The sequence below is a fragment of the Ochotona princeps genome, chromosome 7 (assembly GCF_030435755.1).
Source record: "Ochotona princeps isolate mOchPri1 chromosome 7, mOchPri1.hap1, whole genome shotgun sequence".
NCBI lineage: Eukaryota > Metazoa > Chordata > Mammalia > Lagomorpha > Ochotonidae > Ochotona > Ochotona princeps.
In genome coordinates, this window is record NC_080838.1 from 60,041,875 (window position 1) to 60,062,883 (window position 21,009).

A 21,009-nucleotide genomic window follows, 5' to 3' on the forward strand; every position below is an offset into this window, starting at 1 on the left:
AAACTATATCATAGGTAACAGCTAAAAACTACTAAGGGCTTTTCTTATCATTTGTTGGATATACAGACCATCATTTTTAAGCCTCCAATAAGCATGATTGTTTCCTTTTTTTCCCCACTGTATTCAGTTCCATGGAAGAGGGCAATAAGCAACTTTTTGGGAACTTCAGAATAAGACATATTCTGCAAAGTCCGAGAAACTTCAAAATAACTGAACTCACAATTTACAGGAAGAAAATCTGGAATGTTTTTCAGCTCAGTATTTTCTTCAGAAATTGTCTATATAAACAGAATTCAGGCTTTGTTTCTACATGAGACATCTCAACAGAAAAAGATATATTATAAATTAGCCTTTGTATAATAGAATGATCTGAAAGTAAAGTGGAAAAATGGTATGAAAAATGCTAAAACTTGTCAAGTACATACATTCATGTACAGACTGTCATACTTAATAAGCAAACATGTTCTACCTTTGTTTATCAATCTTTATGCCCTCCAACTTACTCTTTTTTTTTTTTAAGGACAAAGGGAAATTGGAGTTAGATACATTGGGCTGATTGTTCTGTGGGGAAGGGAGGCAGGGTTGGGCACAGAGGAGAGCAGAGCATGCCTGATGTGGGAGCAAGCAGTTTCTGTATGATAACCTTCCTCCCACTGGAGGGAGGGCAAGCTACACTTTCTCCGTGGACGTAGAGAAGCTAAACGCCTAAGGCTGCTACTTGGAACCTCCTCTACTAGCAGAGGTGAGAGGGACTGAGCGCCTGCCCTCTGCATGGTGAAAACCTGAAAAATTAAAGCAGATCACTCCAGGCACTCTTTCCTCCCCACTGTATCCTGTATGTTCCTGATTCTAAACTTTTCTTTAATTGATTCCCCTTTGATTTCTATTAAAAAATGATAACTGCTCAAGAATGTACAATAGAGTTCCTTGGGTGAAGGGTGAGATTCACCTTTCCTAATCAAAAGATACCAGATCTCCGACATTGAACACCAAGGTGAACCTGAACTTATTAAGAGCTGACATTTTTCCCTTCCTATGTGCAAATGGTCAAAAGCCTTAGGTGTCTTCTAACCTGAATGCGCAAGAAGAAAAGCTTTTTTAAATTTCAGGTGTTATAGAATTTTCATAGAGTTACTCTGCATGCTGGTACATTAAAATATATTAATAATTATTCATGCTGAATTTAATAAAACAGAACACTCAGACTGGAATAGAATACAATGTGAAAATAAATATTAAAGGTACACTGAGTATATACATGTATTCATAATTAATGTTTTTAATATGCAACAATTCCATGAAATATACTAATCAAAATAATAATGCTTTCTAAAATGTAATAGTTTATAAATCCTTAATTCTAAAATAAGTTCCAATTGAAACACTTTAAAAATTCTGTCTTACCCTTGAAAATGCCTATAATTATCAGACTTTCTTTATAAAAGCGGTAATGCAAATTTTAATATTCTGCTTTCTAAAGACTCTGAAATTTATTCAGATTTGCTGGCAAGTGCCATCTTAATTACTACTTGGGGACATTTAGATTATTCAACACATATCCAACATGAATAATTTGAATTATTCCAGTCTTATGATTTATTCAGTGTTTGCCTGGATGATTATTCCAAGGATTTATGATCTCTTCATTTTTCCCTACGACTAGAACCATCATTCTAAGACATGACATAAAAGTCACATGGTTCAATCAGAAAGTGTTTTTCTGCTTTTTACACTGACTTGGACCTGAGCTGTCACTTAGATACCACTTTTTCTCAGCATCTATGTCATGAGTCCTAATCGGCATCCACTTGACCACTTAACCAGACTCCATTTACAATTCTTCTTCACTATAACAGTTACAGCTCTTCTAGCAAAGCCTACTTCGCAGAAACATTCTCTATAGTTTTAATGAGTGTTTCTTCTTGTTGGTATTTAAAAAAAAACACTCTGAATATGAAAGCTGCCACCCCCCCACTTTTTTTTTTTAATTCATAGACTTGAAAAAGAATATGGGCTCCAGGCTCTCTAAACCTGCACTCATCGTCTTCACAGGTTTTGACACCGCATCGTTGCAGAAGCATCCCTACCATTCTCCTTGTAGCCCATTCCCAGGATGACTTCAGGGGCTCTGTAATAGCGTGTCACCACATATGGAGTCATCATGAAACTTGTGCCTGCTGTCCTGGCCAGGCCAAAGTCAAGGATTTTCAATGTGCAATCCGATTTGACTACAATGTTACTTGGCTTTAAATCCTGAAAATAGGAACAAGGAAAGAAATTAGAAGTTGGCATCCAGTGGAAAATGTGAATTCCATCCCCTCAATCAATACGGTGGTCTTGCAACAGCACTAATTAGGACTCTTTTGCCTGCCCAGCCCTGCAGGAGTTATATGATTATTGCTGCAAAGCAGTTTATAGTCAGTTTTGGATTTTCAAAACTATTTTCTGTAAATGTTTAAGCCCAGAAGAGAGTTGTATGCTCATTATTTACAACACAAGCTCATGTTGGGAAGATGCTTTAGGAGAAACCAAAATGTTATTTATTGTCATCTCTCAGCTTGTTCTCCAGGGCCACATAATTCTTCCTGTTTACATTTCATTTTGAGGACTGACAGAAAAGCAGATGGGGGCAGCTGTCTTTCTGGTGTCAGAAATGAACTATGGAAATGAGCTGTTGTATTTCAGCTGCATATATGACCCCTGCCAATCAAGCAGCTACACAGAATGAGGTGGCTCAGAAGCTTATTTCCAACAAGTTGAAACATCAAATCAATTTTTAAAAAACCAGCAAAAAAGCTAGATATTCCTTCTATATCTTAGAGAACTATGTGCTAATTCAATTCCAAAACAACAACAAAAACACAATGAAGACATACCTTAATTTGACCAACCTTTCTTAAATAAAGAAAATAAGCTACAGGTATTCTTACTTTTCTCCAACCGTGTCTTAACTAATTTTGGAGCACATGTTCTTACCCTGTGAATGATTCCAGCAGAGTGAAGGTGCTTAATGCCACACAACATTTGGTACAGCAGGTAAGACATTCGCTCGTGGTCTAGTTCCATCTGAATCACCTGGCACAAGTTGGCATCCATCAGTTCCATCACTAAGTAACTGAAAGGCAAAATCACCATGTTAGTTCTAGATGACAAGATCTCTGCAGCCCGAATCTACTGCTATATCTCCTATGTTTGCTGGGCTTTCCAGATCTGAATTCAGCTGAATCAAGAATAGGAAAAAATGCCAAGTACCCTATGTGTATGACCTATGACAACTCTAACACGGATTGTTCATGGAAGGAACACTCTTGTGTGTGATTCCTGCTCATGGATTTTCTACCTCAACCATTCTCTCACTTTTCACCTGTATTCCCACTATCTTTCAAGAAAAAAAAAAAAGAAAACCAATCAGAACAGTCTCTTCTTACTGAATGTAATGCATCTGTGCTGAAGGACAATGTGTCAGAGCATCGCTCCCTAACCTCTGCATCTTCTTGTGTTTTTATAGTTCGGCTATTTTGGAAAAAAAAAATCTCAAACACAATGGTAAAATGATTTGATCCTGATTCTTTTATTAATATTTCTTACACTGAATTAATTTTTTTCTAGATAAACTCACAGAATTAAGTAGTTAAGAAATAAGTAAACCTTCCCTAGCAACCAAGAACAAGGACCCACAGCACAGAGGGCCCCAGGATCGGAAGGCCAGCAGCACCTTCCTGGGAATAACTCCATCGACAGAATCCTCTCTCTCTTGCACTGAATTTCAGCTCTTACATCCCCCTAGGATGGCTACAAGGGATTTAATTTTTTATTTTCCTTTTCATCATTTTCCCTTATTTAAGTATTACGTACTTCTTCAGTTCATGAGTTTTGTTACTTACACGTCTTGGAACTCCTCCAGCGTTTTCTGGGGTGTGAAGACATTTAATAAACTAATAATCTATAAGAGAGAGTCCAAAGCACAGAGGAAAGAAAGAAAAAGACAATCAATTATTTTTGAAGTATGCTTAAACATAATTTATTCCAACTGAGAGCCATGCCTCAAATATATGGTGGAGAGAGAAAAGTTGGGAAAAATTTGCTGTATCTCAGAGAACACAGGAAAGCATGCTGAAAAAGCAGATCTTATCTGCTTTCAGGTCAGTAATGCAGTTAACAAGCTCAAGGTCAGAGAACATCAATGCTTTTTAAACTACTTTGGTGCGATTCTCTGTAGAAAAGAGAGCTATAAAATAAAAAAAAAAAAAAAAGGAGGAAAGGCTATGTGAGGGGAGACAAGTGGCATTAAAATGCTAACAAATTATCAAGAAGATATTTTCCCCCAACATGACCAAACGCTTAAATTTAAGATTATATATAGTTTGTATAATTATTTTGATCTCATGCTCCAATTTAGACTAATGCTGCAACAGGAGAAGCTGCAGCCTAGATAGTCTCAATGACAAACTCAGTAGGAACTATATTGTCAAGTTAACAAAATTCGGGCCTGGCGGCATGGCCTAGCAGCTAAAGTCCTCGCCTTGAAAGCCCCGGGATCCCATATGGGCACCAGTTCTAATCCCAGCAGCTCCACTTCCCATCCAGCTCCCTGCTTGTGGCCTGGGAAAGCAGTTGAGGACGGCCCAATGCATTGGGACACTGCACCCGCGTGGGAGACCCGGAAGAGGTTCCAGGTTCCCGGCTTTGGATTGGTGCGCACCGGCCCGTTGCGGCTCACTTGGGGAGTGAATCATCGGATGGAAGATCCTCCTCTCTGTCTCTCCTCCTCTGTGTATATCTGGCTGTAATAAAATGAATAAATCTTTAAAAAAAAAGTTATCAAAATTCACCTCAAGCTTTGTTTCTTGTTTTAATTATTTTATAAATCAGGGAGAAAAGAAAAGGTTACTTTCTGACATAGGTAATAAAACATTAATTCCTCATGTTTACACACAAATTGTACACATAATTCAAAATTTTTTCAGCTAGATAGTCTGAATAATGTACCAGTAGAAATTGAATGTAAGAATAGAAATAGATAACAATCTTCTATCTGCAAAACAATTGTAATCATTTCACAAAAAACCTGAATATGCACATGTTTAAGATTTAACCAGCTTCACAGCATGAATCAAAAAATCTCTGTAAACTTGATGAGTGGCACAGCAGCAGACCAAGTAATAACAAGCCAAAATTACTCTTAAGCACATGAGAAATGCAGTCAGTTCTACGGACTGCTTTATGCCTCTAGTAGTTTTATTTGTGGAAGAAAGTTAGAGGAAAAAGTTTGCAACACCATCCAATATTTTCTAGTATACTTGCATGTGCACATCAGTGGTTGTAACATGTCAAAGAGAAAAAAACACCAAGGTTATCTCTTCTAAAATGATCTTTCAGTATGGAAATAAATCATTTTGACATCTTTTAAAGCTTAATTAAAGGCCGTGTTATTTTGTACACGTTGCTTGAGTGGGCGTTGGAAAACGGCTATTTATTACGTCATTCAGTGGAATACATACAGTGATTCTTTTTCTCTAGTGCTTTATCAATATTACGAAGTCATTTATTTGATTTTGCTGCTTTTCAAACAAAAACATTTCAGTTTGTACAGGATGCACATACATTCATTCAAACATCCCTTACAGATAGAAACAAATGAATAACCTACATGGTTCTAAGTAATCTGAAAACAGCACTGTAATTTTAATAACCCAGGATTTATTATTTTAAAATGTAATTTTCCAAGATGGTTCCCTACTATGTGTTCTTATTTCCCTTTTCATTAGCCCTTGTCTTATCACATTTACCTTCTCTGGTTTCCCACTTTACCTTTGCTAATCTTCTGTAAGTTCTATGCCCTACTTACAACTAACTTAAAAATATGTCTTCTTTGAAAGAGACCATAAAAGTTAACTTCATTTATTCAACACTATTCATGCAGGAATCCTACTCAGTTCTTTCATCCTGGTATCTTGGGATTAACAGATGTGAACCAATGTTTTTCTGTGTCTCACAAATGTTCCTAACACTTCCTAGAATGAGGTATACACTTTCAAAATTGATTTTCTCTGCTAAAATTAAAGAATAAATGGGATTATTTCACTGTTTTATGCTGTTTTCCATAGCATTTACAGAGTTCTATGTTATGACTGCCATTACTTAGTGCTATAAGTACTGATGAAGACTTTACACTGATTGTAACTGAACTTCCTGCTTGTCTATACATTCCAGACATTTATTTCTGTAGTCTGATTTGCATGCCTGACTGCATACATGTACATATAAAAAGCAGAGAGCAGGTTGGAATATTCACAAATTTGCACTGCTATTGGGAACTGCCTTTGGGTAGCATAAATGTAGGTTCCTACATTTCAGTCAATGATTGTTTCAAACCAGCCAAGTTAGTGGGCATCTCTTCACAGTATATTATGGGGTCTGGCAGAAGGAATAGGGGAAATTACATTTTCTTCATTGCTTTTACCCATTCTCCATTGTCCATGGTACCACTGTCTTTGCTACCGTAAAATAAAATACTGCCTTGATCATGTAGCTAAATTGTATCCTAACTTAACTAAACTTAATAAAAGAACACATTCCTTTAGTATCCTGTGTTTTCTGGATGGTCATCCTTTCTGTCATTATTACATTATTGTCTAGAAGTCTCATGTTCTTTGGCTGTTTTAGAGAGTGCAGGGAGACCTTCCCTGTTCAATCAAAAAGGTAACTCCACATCAAACAGCACGTTGGTTTTCCTTCTTCCCTTTGTTTTCCTTAGCAGCACTTGTTCCATAGAGCACCAAACACATGGACTATGTTCCTTTTAGAGTGCCCTCCTCTCACCAATTGAATATAGACTGCAATTAACAAAGGGATTTGTCTCTGCTGCTATCCAGGTATTTGCCTGTCACATTTCAGTCAATCAACCAATATTCATTGAATGGCTGAATTAAAAATCCATTGTTTAAAAAAACCCATTGAATCAAAAAAATTCATTAGAAAGAGAACAAATAACTTGAACGACAGAGAAAAGAGAAGATTATCATTAGGCCTAAATCCATCTTTGTATGAAATAGCTTTCAACTAAACATTCATAAATTTGTTTCTTCTCAATTTCACCCATAGATGGTGAATCTAATTGTAAGACCCCTTTTTTATTAGTTCCATTCATAATTTCATATGTTCTGTTACTTTCATATGGAAGAACTTTATAGGTAGATATGACAGGTGATATTGTAGTTTGGTTATAATGATTTATAGTTTAATTTTACTATATGCAACAAAATGCATTTATCATACTTATTTGCAATAGTCACTACTGAAATAATGAATTGTTTCCCATTTTTTCTTACTAAGAAGTACTGGAGTAGAAAGAATTCTACAGGCCTGTACTTGACAAAGCCTAGATACTGAAATCTTGAACAGGCTCCCCTGCTGAGTACCAGCCACAAAAATCTCCTGAGGATCCTTCTCTAGAGAGCTTTACAAGCTTTGCACTTTTTGCCCAACCATACCAAAACACAGGATACCCATGCACTGTGCACACTGATCAGTGGGAAGTCATTGCCAGAATAATACCTAATCACAAAAGCAATACATTAGGAATAAAATCCTTCATCTGTTGGTAAATTGGCTCTGTAAACAAACAATGCATAATGTTCCAATGGATTTTTTAAAAATTCTATGTGTTTGTTCAAGGTATTTGTTCAAAAAGCATGAATTTTTCTGGTTAATCTGGAGCAAGATAACCAAATAGGTTAATTTTCTAGGAGGGAAATAGCAATCAAATTAATCTCCTCCATGCCATATGGTTTTTAGACAATTTTTAAGCATAAAGCTAACCATGAGGACAGTGGAATGAAATGTAGCATATGGGCAGGAAAAACCAACTAAAGAGGCAGAAATTGTTAAAGAAAAGTCTTTCCCACTCAGTTTGGCACATTTGTTTTCTTCCCTCCAACCTCACAAGCTCCCACTGCCGAAGTTTAAAAATAACAACAACACTCACGTTTTTATGGTTCACACACTTCATGAGGACCAGTTCCCGGTAAGCTCTCTTGGCATGTGTTTGGTTCTGAAAGGGTCTGCTGAGCTTCTTAATGGCCACATTTCTGTCAAGGACAGCATCATAGGCAGCACTGCGAAGAATCAAGAGTGATCCAGGATTAAAAACATGGGATTCCTTTCAGCTCCTGTCCACATTAAAATACAGGACAAGAACATACTGTTCTTCAGCCCGGAGCAATGGCTTCATTGGCTAATCCTCCACTTGTAAGCACCAGGATCTCCTATGGTTGCAGGTTCCTGTTCTAGCTGCTCCACATCCCATCCAGCTCTCTGCTTATGGTCTGGGAAAGAGGAGGATGATGGGTCAAAGCCTTGGGATCCTGCACATGTATGGAAAACTCAGAGGCGGCTCCTGGTTCCAGGCTTTGGATCAGCTCAGCCTCTGGCTATTTTGCTCATTTGGGAAGTTAACCAGTGGACAGAAGATCTTTGTGTCTCCTTCTTTGTATAAACCTGTCTTTTGAGTAAAAATAATTATTCTTCTTTAAAAAGAAAGAAAATACTACTATAGACTCCTAGTCAGATGTCTTTAAGACACTTGCCAATCAGGTTCTAAGTCAAGATCGAAGTGACTAACATTTTTTTTTTTTAAAAATCCATTTAACTTGGAAAAGAAGAGAGAGAGAGAGAGAATTGTAGGAAGATTTTTCCAAGAATACAGCATAACACTGCATTGTGAGTGAAAGGATAAGGACCACAAAAAGGTACCCACATTTCCCAGAAGCCACATGAAAGTGAGAAGTCAGTTTATCTCTGGGATAGAATTTTGCCATCTATGAATAGACGGTATGCAAGCTTTCTATAACTATAAAATCCCTTATTCTTGGGCTATTTTAAGTGGACACATTCTTTCCCCATGTTTTTTAAGACAATTGGTTTTTAACTTAGAACCTGCTGTTAAGGTGTCACATTAGCTATTACAGAATCACAACTTGCTTGATGATCCACGCACACTCAGAATAAGGAAATAAGAAAAAAAGAGGTTTTGTAAACATACACAAACAAATGACACTACATCTTCAGGTTTCAAACTGTCTGAAAAATGATACTTTGGGATATTTTGAAAGATTAGTGTAAATATATTCTTTCCCTCAAACTCAGAATACATGAGTCTGGAGATCAAAAGAGAAAGTGAAGGAGGTTCCTGCTATTATATCTGGTGAGTCACTCACAACATGTTTGTTTCCCATCCCTGCAACTTTGGATTCTTCTGATATTGTTTTAGTTGCCATAAGGAAATATAAAAACCAAGATCTTGTACAACTAATCTACTGAACTGGAAGTGGCGTTAACCATTTAGGGTTCATATTACCAAGCTAAAGCAAAATATATATATATAAATGAGGGAAGGCAGAGTGCTATATAATATCAGGCAATGATGTACTCCCAGCACAGCTCGAGTGGTCTATAGCTCCAGGTAATCCTCTTTTCTCTCTAAAGCATCTTCACTAAAAATGTTTTCAGTCTACGTTTGCATCACCTCTGAACATCGAGTCAGCTCATTCTGCTTCAGGTGGGCTTTGGGAGAAAAAAATGCCGTTGTTCTCACACAGAGAGCTGTCCTTGTGATTTCCACTCACACAACTATTGGCCCTGCCTTCCTCAGAAACACAAAATGTGCCTCTTTACATCATGCTGCTTCACAATGTCTGGAAACCATTGAAGTCCTGAGCACAGTCCTTGGACTTGAATACGTACCAGCGGCTCTCAGTTTTTATTATTTTCTCCCTAATGTTTTTTCTATAATATAAATATCCCCTATGTCCTGATACTATGTGCCAGAATGTGGCTTCAAGTCTCATCACCATCTGGTTTGTTTCCTCTGCTTACGCTCCAGTCGGTCACGGTCCTCTCAAAATGTGGACCCTGACCTAAATAAACATTGTTACTCTAAGCATGGAGTGCAGTGTCCCTGACGGTTATGATAGGGCTCTCAAGTCCATCATTCATTCAATCGTTCATTCAACAATCTTGCTCTGATATAGTTAATTCAGTTAAATTCGCCCTTGCTTTCTTGATAATAGCTTCACATGCTATTGACCCACAGTGAACCTGATGAGTTACAAATACTGTGTTTATGCCAACTTTTAAAAAATATGTACATGCTACATTCCATATGTCAGCACTGATTCTTTATTTGTTGATTTTTTAAAATTTTCCATGCACAGCACAGGAAAAGGAAAGAGCAGATTGAACATGTAAGTCATAGGTGATGCACAAGTATATAATCAATTCAGAAACACAAAAATCAGACTTCCTTTCTGAAGTTAATTGTTTCAGCAGAAAATTAATGAGTCACCATAAAGAAAAAGGCTAGATCTTCAGTAAAAAACAAGTTGGAAAGTTCAGTGAATTATCTAAAGAAAGAACAGTCTAATGTTCATGAAAGCACACAGAGGAATCATAGACAAATTCTGGCACCATCTGGCCAAATAAGAGGGTTCCCTCCCACGCAGGTCTAAAGAACCTGACAACTGGCAGATAGATTATCCATCAGTGCAGTTATCACAGACATCAGCTGATTAGCATCATGATCACCATCTCCCCAGGCTGAACCTCTCCTGCTCAGTCACCATTCTGCTTACCAGGTGCTCCTTGAGAATCGCTCCTGAAAGAATACTGCCCATATTTGGTCAGCTTGACTCTTCCATTTTGCATAATATAATAAACGGACATCTGGTTTTCTATGTGAGATGTTAACAAGATTTGTCAATATGAATTCAAATCCTTAAGATACTGGCCAGATTCTGCAAGACAGCAGACTCTCCCCTTCCCTCCTGGGGAATAATAGAAAATTTCACCCTCCAGGCAGGCAAATCACTAATCAGTTTCATTAAAAATGTGGTGGTATTCTCTCCCCATCTCCCCCTCCCTCCTGTTCTTTCACCAGTATCTCTTCCTTGAAGCAAGCTTAGGCTTGAATCTCCACTCCATGGCTTGTTGTGGAGCTCCAAGTAAATTACTGATACACTCTGGCATCAATTTTCTCATATTTATAAGGGAAATACCCACCTGACAAAATTGTTTTGAGGAGTAATGCAGTCAGAAAGTTATCTGTGATGCCTACCTCATGGGAGCACTCAGTAATTCTTAAAATAAATGTCACTGTCAGAGTTATTATGAAATGCGAAGCAAAATAAAGTATAAAGTCCGACAACTGAGATGGCAATTGGACAGGTATTTACCAATCAATGATTTTCTGTCACTCTACTAATTATGATTCAGCTACACCACTATCCTAACACACTGCTCATCCATCCCATGATATCATAAAAGATTGGAGGAGATTTGTTAAAAGCAGGACACATTTTAACCATACTTTTCAAGTTTCCTGTCATTCCTGTCATTAAATCCAATTTTGTAATACCACAAAGGCATGTTTACCTTTCTATATATTTACATAAACACACACATTTACACACATCACACAGGCAAGTCAGGTTTTTTTTTAATTTTCTCCTGTCATTCAGATAATTTTTCATGCAAATATCCTTTCTGATTCATAATAATACATTTGATGGTCTTTATTGTTCTCAATATTTTTCACACGTAAAATGTCCCTCTTGTGTCTGTGGGGTATCTCCATGCATCATGAGCAGATTGCCACTTTTTAGTGACCATCAGCAATCATCATGGGAGCATCTTTGACATCATACACAACAGCTCAGAGCAAGTCTGTATTCCAAGTCTCTGCAAATTTCATTCTTGGTATGTTGAGATGGGGAGGAAAGTCAATAATAGACAAACTGCCATGCAGCACCAAAGTGCAATGTTAACATTTGTTGTAATGTGCTAAGATTGGCCACCAGGAGTGAAGGACTTCTTATGCCACAAGCAAAGAGCACTCATGTAAGCACTTAGCTCTTAGTCTCTTTGTGTTTGACCTCTGGTAAAATGTGTTGCCCAACCCAAAGCACCCTCTTTGTCTTCATTCAATGACCGCAGAGCATGGTATTACAAAAGCTTGGCCAGGCATGGGCATTTGACCCAGCTTAAGATGGTCCTTGGAATACCGGTAATCCATGTCAGAGTGCCTTTACTCAGAACTCAACATCAAGAAAACAATTCCATGTAATTGACCAGCCTAGATGATCAAGCCTAGTTATATAAATTTCAACCTAAATCATTTGCACTTGATGAACAACAATGCTGAAGTGAGACCAATACACAGGGCTGAGAAAGCAATCTCTGGAAGACAGTGTCAATCACAGCAACTCTTCCAAATACTGGGATGAAACCAGTACTTGATAGCTCTTAAGCAAATTAGCGGCAGGCGTGACTACAGAATGACTATCCACCTTGATGAAACATGTGGGGCCATCTAAGTAGGTTCATCTCTATGGAAAGCAGAATAAATGCAATGAAAAATTTACTCTAGAAACGATACATTCACATTCCTGCAGATCAGGAAATGATGCTGGAGGGGAAACCAAAGATTCCTCTGGAGGAGCAGTTACCTCTCATTGCATGGCAGGTCTTGCAGTGTGCATCGGCCTGCCTCTCTTGATCTTGGCCAATCATACTTTCCTAACTGACCTTTCACTGGACCACCGATTTACGATTTAAGCAATGTTTTAACCTAGAAAAGCCTACCAAGCGTATGTATGGTGTTAGTCCATACTCATTGGCTTTTTTATTATTTAAGCATTATAACTTTGCATCAAAGCTCTTGACACTGCATACTTCAGTAAAATACTATAGGCTGAAATTACAATTCTCATGTTTGTTCGGTCATAACCAAATTACAACCAGGAAAAAATTCTCCTCTATGAACATCAGTGTATATTTCAATTCTAGCAATTATCCTGAGACTGTGCCCCTAGACAAGGATTCAACAGGCAGTCCATTCAAGTTGTTGTAGCAGAATATCTCATACTAGGTAGTTCACAAGGAACAGAAATGTATCCCGCATTGTTCTATAAGCCATAATGTAGGAGACCAGGTGTATTCTTAGGGCCCATTCTTCCTAAATGGCATTTTTTTTTATTGTGTCTTTATGTGGTGGAAGCAATCAGAGAACTGTGGGGCCACTTTTGTAAGGACACTAATTCCATACCTGATAGCTTTGCTCTACTGATCTAATCACCAACAAACAGCTCATCATCTAATGCTATTATTTCAACATATTAATGAGGGTGTACCAACAACGAGACTGTAACACTGCACAAAAATGCATTTGCAGATTTCTCTTGAATCGTTACTTTTCATTTGGATACAAAAAGTATTCTTTTAAAACATTTTTATTGATGTTAAATTCCAAGGTATTTTTAGAAATACGCAAGTTAATCAATAGTTGTTAGTACAACTCTCAGAAAAGCTGATTTTACTAGTATTTAAATTATCACTGTCTTATATTTTTGTCAAATACTTCACATTTAAATAAACTTTAAATCTAGTGAGGCTTTTAAAATAAATTCAGGAATTAAAGTACAGCTTACATAAGTTCATTCTGTCAAAGGTGAAAATATAGCAATGGGAAGATAATTATAATTTTAGTTAAAATTCACATTGAAGCTAAATTAGTTTTTTTCCTTGACAGCACAAATAAAATATTTTAACAGCATACTCATACCAATAATTTTGCTGCCGAATTAAAAGATATAGAAATGAACTTTAAATTGATTGTGGCATAAGCATAACTTTGAGTCCAAACAAGTTGCAATATTTTACAAGTCAAAATAGAAGTTGTGGGTGCCAACATTTGTAATTACTTTTATACACACATAATTGGAATAATTCCATTACAAAATTTTGGAGAGAAGGCTGATGTCGAACCAAATGATAAAAATATTTCAACATGGCAACTGGCATATTCTTGACGGTCCTTATAAACCTGACTGAGAAACAACTTCTAAAAATTAATCTTCTAAATTTTGGATTGTATCATGCTGTAAATTCACTTGAAAACATTTAGCCACAGAATTCACTAAATAAAAGCCCAAACATTTCAGTTCTTTAAATTTTTAGGGAATTGTTGTTATTATAAACAAAACTTGGGGAGAAGCATGCTACAATATACTGAAATGAGCCAAAGCAAACATGATTAGGACAAATCATAAAGCAGAAGAAAATGGAACAGACAAGATTTGCTCGGAGAGCGGACAAGATTGAAATTTGATGGTCTGTGTTTCAGAATATCTTAATTTGTGAGACTGATTCTTTGACAGACCTTTCAGGATACATTCATATTCTTTACAAGAGTTCGTGGAGTTTTAATTTCAGAATATTTATATTCTATACAGGACTTAAATGTGATATTATAAAGACTTATCATTCTTCAGCATAAATTTGACAAACCACTCAAAATATCAAAGAGGCATCTTCCTTGACAGATTCTGTCTTCAAAATTATTTCCTGGATAAACAGACTAAGAGCAAATGGGAAAATATTCAGTGTGAAAAATTTTGGCTACAACACTTTCGTGTAACAATAAAAAAAATAACTCATTTTAGGGATATTTTCAATTTAGCAGCAATTGTACTTGCTAGGTACCTAAGCCCTTCAAAGAACATTTTTCAAATCGAAATACTCTGATCAACATTGGGAAGGTTAATACTTTAATTTCCTATCTAAGACATGGAATTTTGATGATCAACAGAAATTTCCTAAAGTGTTAAAAAATGAAATCACATTGAGAAAAATCACTTCTCCATAGAAATAACAGTGAAACCATACCACGGGCATACAATGCTATAAGAAGGTTAGTTGAGTAAAGTAATGAGAAACAATTACTTTTCTCAATTTTTATTTAGCTAATCAATACAAATGAAATTAAAATTTTATATCTTATTTTAGAGAAAGAAACTTAATTACAACATGTTTCAGTACCACTATTTTTCATCTACTAAAATCATGCTCATTTCAAGTGTGAACACAAAAAATACACGTTCTTTCAATTCCATTTTCCATGAACTTTTTGGAATATGCTCACATACTTTAGAGTACCTTTTCTTTGTCAACACATTCCAATTTGGAGATACATGATGTGGCTCCTGGTGTTGGTGGCCATTGTGCATCTGGCTGAAGATACTTAGTTTGCCTTATTCTTTATTGTTGATTTTTCTTTCTCTATTTTTAAAAAAATCATCTTCCATGTTACAGTTTCATAGGTATAAGGATTGTTCTCCCTATGTCTCTTTCTCTCACCCCGCCCCTCACCCCCACTGTTTTCCCCTATATAATTACAATCATACAATCCTTGAGCAATAATCACAAGTCCACCATTCTTCTATTTAAGTGTAACATAGCATTATAAATAAAGGCAATGGCAGCAAAGTCCAGTATCATATTGACATACAGAGTAAGGAGGCAAAAGAGAAATGGAGAAACAGTGGTAAATCTACTTTGTGGAACACTATTCAACCAGTGAAAGGGATGAGAGTTTAACATAGTTAAGAGCTTCATCGGGAGCTCTCCTTTTATTCGGGTATAGACATGCATGCTGCCGTGTATCTTCACTTCTCCATGTGCTAGTCTGCTTCATACAGTTCATCAAAGAGAATATATGTAGATAAATGTTCACCTATATACATCTATTGTGTAATTTTGCATGAAGGTTGTGTTACATCAGAGAGAACATATAATATCTGTCCTTTGGGGATTGGCTTATTTCACTGAGCACAATGGTCTCTAGTTGGGACCATTTTGTTGCAAATGTTAGACTCATCCTTTTCTTTTTTTTTTTTTTAAAGATTTATTCATTTTATTACAGCCAGATATACACAGAGGAGGAGAGACAGAGAGGAAGATCTTCCGTCCGATGATTCACTCCCCAAGTGAGCCGCAAAGGGCTGGTGCGCGCTGATCCGATGCCAGGAACCTGGAACCTCTTCCGGGTCTCCCACATGGGTGCAGTGTCCCAATGCATTGGGCCGTCCTCGACTGCTTTCCCAGGCCACAAGCAGGGAGCTGGATGGGAAGTGGAGCTGCTGGGATTAGAACCGGCGCCCATATGGGATCCCGGGGCTTTCAAGGCAAGGACTTTAGCCGCTAGACCACGCCGCCGGGCCCATAGACTCATCCTTTTCAGTGGTTGAATAGTATTCCACAAAGTAGATTTACCACCGTTTCTTCATTTCTCTTTTGCCTCCTTACTCTTTATGTCAAGATATATCTCTAGCTAACGGGTCTTCATTTAAAATCTGGAATCATATGTACTCATATGTCTTCTGAATTTCTCTAAACAAATAGTTTAAATTTTTTTTCAAAATTAGTATGCCTCAAATCTACCCCAAAAAGCCTCTGATTTGTATCTTTAACCTTAAATTGCCCTCTTTCAGTCCCCTCCTTACAGACTCTGTGTTGAAGTATGGAAGTCACTTTGACGACTCTTCACTCTTTTTCGTATCAAAGCCATGAAGAAGACCTGCTGTGACCTCCCACAACTGCTTGCCACCGCTTTCACTGGATTTCCATGATCATTCATCTTTACAGAGACCTGTCTTGAAATGCTTTCCTTACATTTTTTCTGCTTCCCCTGGCATTTAAATATTTTTTAATTCATATACTTCCCCTTTAGAACTCATATTAATTTTGTTTTAACTCGAAATGCATGCAGGTTTATTTTAATACTAATTCTCATTTAATCATCAATATGTCCCATCTAGACTATGTGTTTAAGAAACAGGTACTGAGCCCCAACAAATGTAAAAAGTACCACACCAATCCAATAGGAGTATTGATTTTTATCTTAAATGTGTACCATTCTCTTGCACACTCCATTTTCTTCCTGTTGGTTAGCGGTCATTTAAAAGCTTACTGACCCCAGGTGGATTTCCTGACCAGCTGCTACTTGCAGCCCTCACACAGCATTCTGCTCTTATGGCTCCAAATGCGCTCCGTTTAGAAACACAAGGCAACAACCACTAATAAGCACCAGAATGCAACAGAGGTTTACTGATGGACTCCTCTATACTGCAGCCTGAGTTTACAGAGATGTCGGAATGTACAATTCACTTCGAGCAACAGCAGAAATATTTTTCTTATGTTTTTCAGTTCTGTTGGTAAAAATAAAAATGTTGTACCTGTGCAAGTGTGTGTGTATACACATACGCATTTTCATAATGTTGTCTATAAATGGAATAATTTCATCTTATTCTAAGATACCATAACTACCACACACGTGAAGGAAATCACTAGAACACATTAATTCTCCCTTAAGATTATAAAAATAATCCTTGGGGTCTGCTTTGAGGAAGCAATTAAAACATCATTTGAGACATGCACAAGCATTTCGGGACCGAACCAGCAAATGAGAAATTCCTCTCTTTCTCTCTTTCTCTTTCCACTTGTATATGTGCCTCTGGCTTTGAGAGAAGCTTAAAAAAATGTTTTTAAAACGCTCACTTTTGGCACCAGGGGTGTGGTGTAGAAAATTAAGCCAGGGCCTGGCAGCATGACCTAGCGGCTAAAGTCCTCATCTTCAACGCACCGGGAGCCCATATGGGCGCCAGTTCTAATCCCGGTGGCCCCACTTCCCATCCAGCTTCTTGCTTGTGGCCTGGGAAAGCAGCCGAGGGCCTTGGGAGCCTGCACCTGCATGGGAGACTTGGAGGATGTTCCTGGCTCCTGGCTTCAGATGGCATAGCACTGGCCGTTGTGGTCACTTGGGGAATGAATCATCAGGTAGAATATCCTCCTCTCTGTCTCTCCTCCTCTCTGTATATCTGACTTTGCAATAAAAATAAATAAATCTTAAAAAAAAAAGAAAGTTAAGCCATCACATGCAATGTCAACATCCCGTCTGGGTGAATTATTTCAAGTCCTGGTTGCTTCCCTCTACTAATGCTCCTGGGAAGTCAGCCCAAGTGGTTAGCCCCGTAACCATTTGAAAGACCCAAATGAAGCCTCTGGGTCCAGCCACTCAGAGAGTGACCAATTGGATGGAAATTTTCATTTTGCTTCCTCCTTTTCCTCTTCCTCTCTGTAACTCTGCCTTTTTATAAATCTTCAAAAATAAAACCCTCTCTCTTTTGGCTAAGTGTTACAGGACAATGGAATGCTTCTGCAGCACTTCTTTTTAACTTGAGGTTAGAAACAAACCTTGGAACCGGAAAGTATGAGTTAGGTCTCTCTCTCTTAAAGAACTTTAACATATTGAGGACGACAGAATAAAGAATTTAAATCAAAGTAGCCAATCAAAACAGAGAGAAAATACTAGATGATAATGGAAAGGTTTCCTCTTAATGAAACAGAGGGAATAGTAAAGAGATAATTGCAGCAAAAAGAGGATGAGGTGGGCTCTAGCTGCAAATGTAAGGTTGGTTGGCTTACACTGGGTAAAACATGGTGTACCTGGCATCAGCAGGGAAGGTGACAAGGGTCAGATCCAAGGTCATGAATGTTTGTTGAGGGGGAGCTTGTGGATGTTTGTTTCTGATAGTTTTTAGCCTTTGCAGTAAAATAGAAAGATCCTCGGGTGAAAAAGGAGCTATCAAGAATGTTAGGACTTTGCAGAGCTGCATGATGGGATTATCACATGGGACGCTAGAAAGGTAAAGTGCCTAGAGATCTTGGATGGTGACAGAGGCTTGCTTGTTCTTGTTGGGCTTGAATTTGAATGTGCCTCTTCATTTCCTTCAGTAGTTTTAGTTTTGGAGAGTTGTATGCAACCAACATTTGAGATTTTTTTGGAAAAGAAATGGGGAAAATAGGACAATCAAGATGACGGAATAGGGTAAGGACACGTTTAAACAGTCGGAAAAACATTTAATCAGGATGAAGCAGAGAGGACATATTTCAGGAAATAGGAAAGGACAGAACAACAGCAGAGGGGTACCTGGAGACTGACAGACACAGGAAAGCAGCAGACACAACGGTGTGGTGTTGCAGAGACTGATACTCCAGCACGGCGATCTGAACTCCACAGCAGCCGGAACTCCACCAGCAACCAGGTGGGAAGGGACTTTCACTGGGAGCTTGGGTGGTGAACCCAGACAAAGAACTGTCCATTCTGCTGGTCCGTTTGATTTGACCAGGAGTAGACACAGAGCAGCAGATCTCAGACAGGCAGTGCGAGAACAGAGTGGATTTCACAGTCCAGTCAGCCCCTGAGAGCTGAATTGGGCGCCATTTTGCGTAAGAGGAAAGGGCAAGGGAGAGGACTGAGCATGCGCTGAGCTGAGTGTGAGCTCATTTCTGTCTGGGTGAACTGCAACAACGTGGCATTCTACGGGTTCCACTCAGGGTAGGTCTGGGATAGCCCTCGGATCTGACGGCCAGCAAATCAAGAACATTAGTGGTTGTATGTCAGGGGCCATTTTGGGCACTGTGGCAATAGCTTTGGGACTGCAGGGGGCAACAGTGAACTGCGCATGTGCTGATCTCGCGAGAACTTGCTGAGGTCCATGGATTGAACTGATCCCACAGGAAAATTATACCTACTGTGGCATCATACAGGTCAAAATAGGTCCGTGTGGCACCCAGACCTAACGTCCAAAAGGTTCCAGCAAGATCAGCGCCACCAACAACCTAATTATATAGGACACCTGGTGTCTCTCTAATTCTGGGACCTGCTCCTACCTGAAGTGGGAGAAAGGTTGCAGAGACAACAGTACAGCCTCACCACAGTATCACAGGAGGTGGAGAGTGGTGAGCCAAGAGCTGGGACTGTGGAGACCACAGTGGAAATCTGACATAAGAACCCAGACCTGGAACTCTCTGCAGGTTGTGGCACAAGTGGCTTCAAGCAAAGAGTTGTGTACCAACCACAATAAGTAAAATCGCATTGTAGACCTATGGGTGACACAGCTTAGAAACCTACACCAAGGAGAAGACTCTGCTAACCAGAAGCACAATGATCAAGAGCAAAAGAAGAGACAAAGGCACAATGAATCTTCCCAAAAACTCTCCTGCAAGGGAGCAAAACCCTATGCCAATCTCAGAGTTAACTGAGGAAGACATCGAGAAAATGGGGCACACAGAATCCATAAGACTCATTTTAAAGATTCTGATCAAGAATGAGAAGCTCATGCAAGAGTTCAAAGAATTTAAGGAAGCAATCAAGCAAAGCAAGGCTGGTATATCAGAAATTAAGAACACAGTAGAGCAAATTAAAAGTACAGTGGAGAGTCTCCAAAATAGAATGAAGCAAGCAGAAGAAAGAATCTCAGAATTGGAAGATATTTCCTGTCATCAGGGGGAAGCAAACAAAAAGCTGAAAGCAGAGCTGGATCAGGCCAAAAAAAGTATTCAAGAATTGAAAGACACTATTAAGAGGCCTAATATAAGAGTTATGGGAGTCCCAGAAGGTGCAGAAAGAGAAGCTGAGTTTGCAAATGTATTTAATGAAATAATAAAGGAAAATTTCCCTAATCTAGAGGAAGAATTGGGAAACAAGTTCCAGGAGGGGCACAGAACTCCCAACAGGCTTGACCAAAAGCAATCTTCACCACGACATATGATCATCAAGCTCTCTTCAATCGAACATAAGGAAAAGATCCTTAAATGTGCACATGAAAAAAATCAATTGACATATAAAGGAAAGCCAATTAAGCTCACAGGAGACCTCTCACAGGAAACTCTACAGGCAAGAAGAGAATGGAGTGACATATTCCAGATTCTAAAAGAAAAAAATTTTTGGCCCAGGATAACATATCCAGCAAAGCTTTCTTTTGTCTTTGAAAATGAAATAAAATTCTTCCACAGTAAAGAAAAGTTAAAAGAATTTGCCTCTTCCAAACCTGCCCTACAAATGATACTTCAAGAAGTTCTCTTGACAGAGAAGAGGAATTCCACCTACCAAAACCAAAGTCAAACGGGAAGAACATCCCAGTAAAATGACAACAGAAGACTAAACCATTGAACACCCCATTTCTAAAATGACAGGACCAACGTAACACCCATGTATATTAAACTCTGAATGTAAATGGCTTAAGCTTAATCAAACGTCATAGATTAGTACACTGGATTAAAAAGCAAAACCCATCTGTTTATTGCCTGGAGGAGACACACTTCAACAAAGAT

General features: G+C 38.2%; 1 protein-coding gene across 12 annotated transcripts in view; it reads right to left on the reverse strand.

Annotated features, from left to right (window-relative positions):
* The window catches only part of MAPK10 (mitogen-activated protein kinase 10), a 444,107-nt gene that overhangs the window by 55,809 nt on the left and 367,289 nt on the right, over positions 1-21,009 (reverse strand). For 11 of the 12 annotated variants that reach the window (XR_009245850.1, XM_058667094.1, XM_058667090.1 and 8 more), the window contains 4 exons: positions 7,988-8,117; positions 3,885-3,943; positions 2,977-3,115; positions 2,088-2,253 (listed from right to left, as the gene is read on the reverse strand). Coding sequence is in view for 11 of the 12 variants with exons in the window: in XM_058667094.1 (XP_058523077.1) it covers positions 2,088-2,253; positions 2,977-3,115; positions 3,885-3,943; positions 7,988-8,117 (494 nt within the window). In the remaining variant the exon portion in view is untranslated. Of the gene's footprint in view, positions 1-2,087; positions 2,254-2,976; positions 3,116-3,884; positions 3,944-7,987; positions 8,118-14,991; positions 15,115-21,009 lie in introns of all 12 variants that reach the window. The other variant, XM_058667099.1, reaches the window with a different exon arrangement.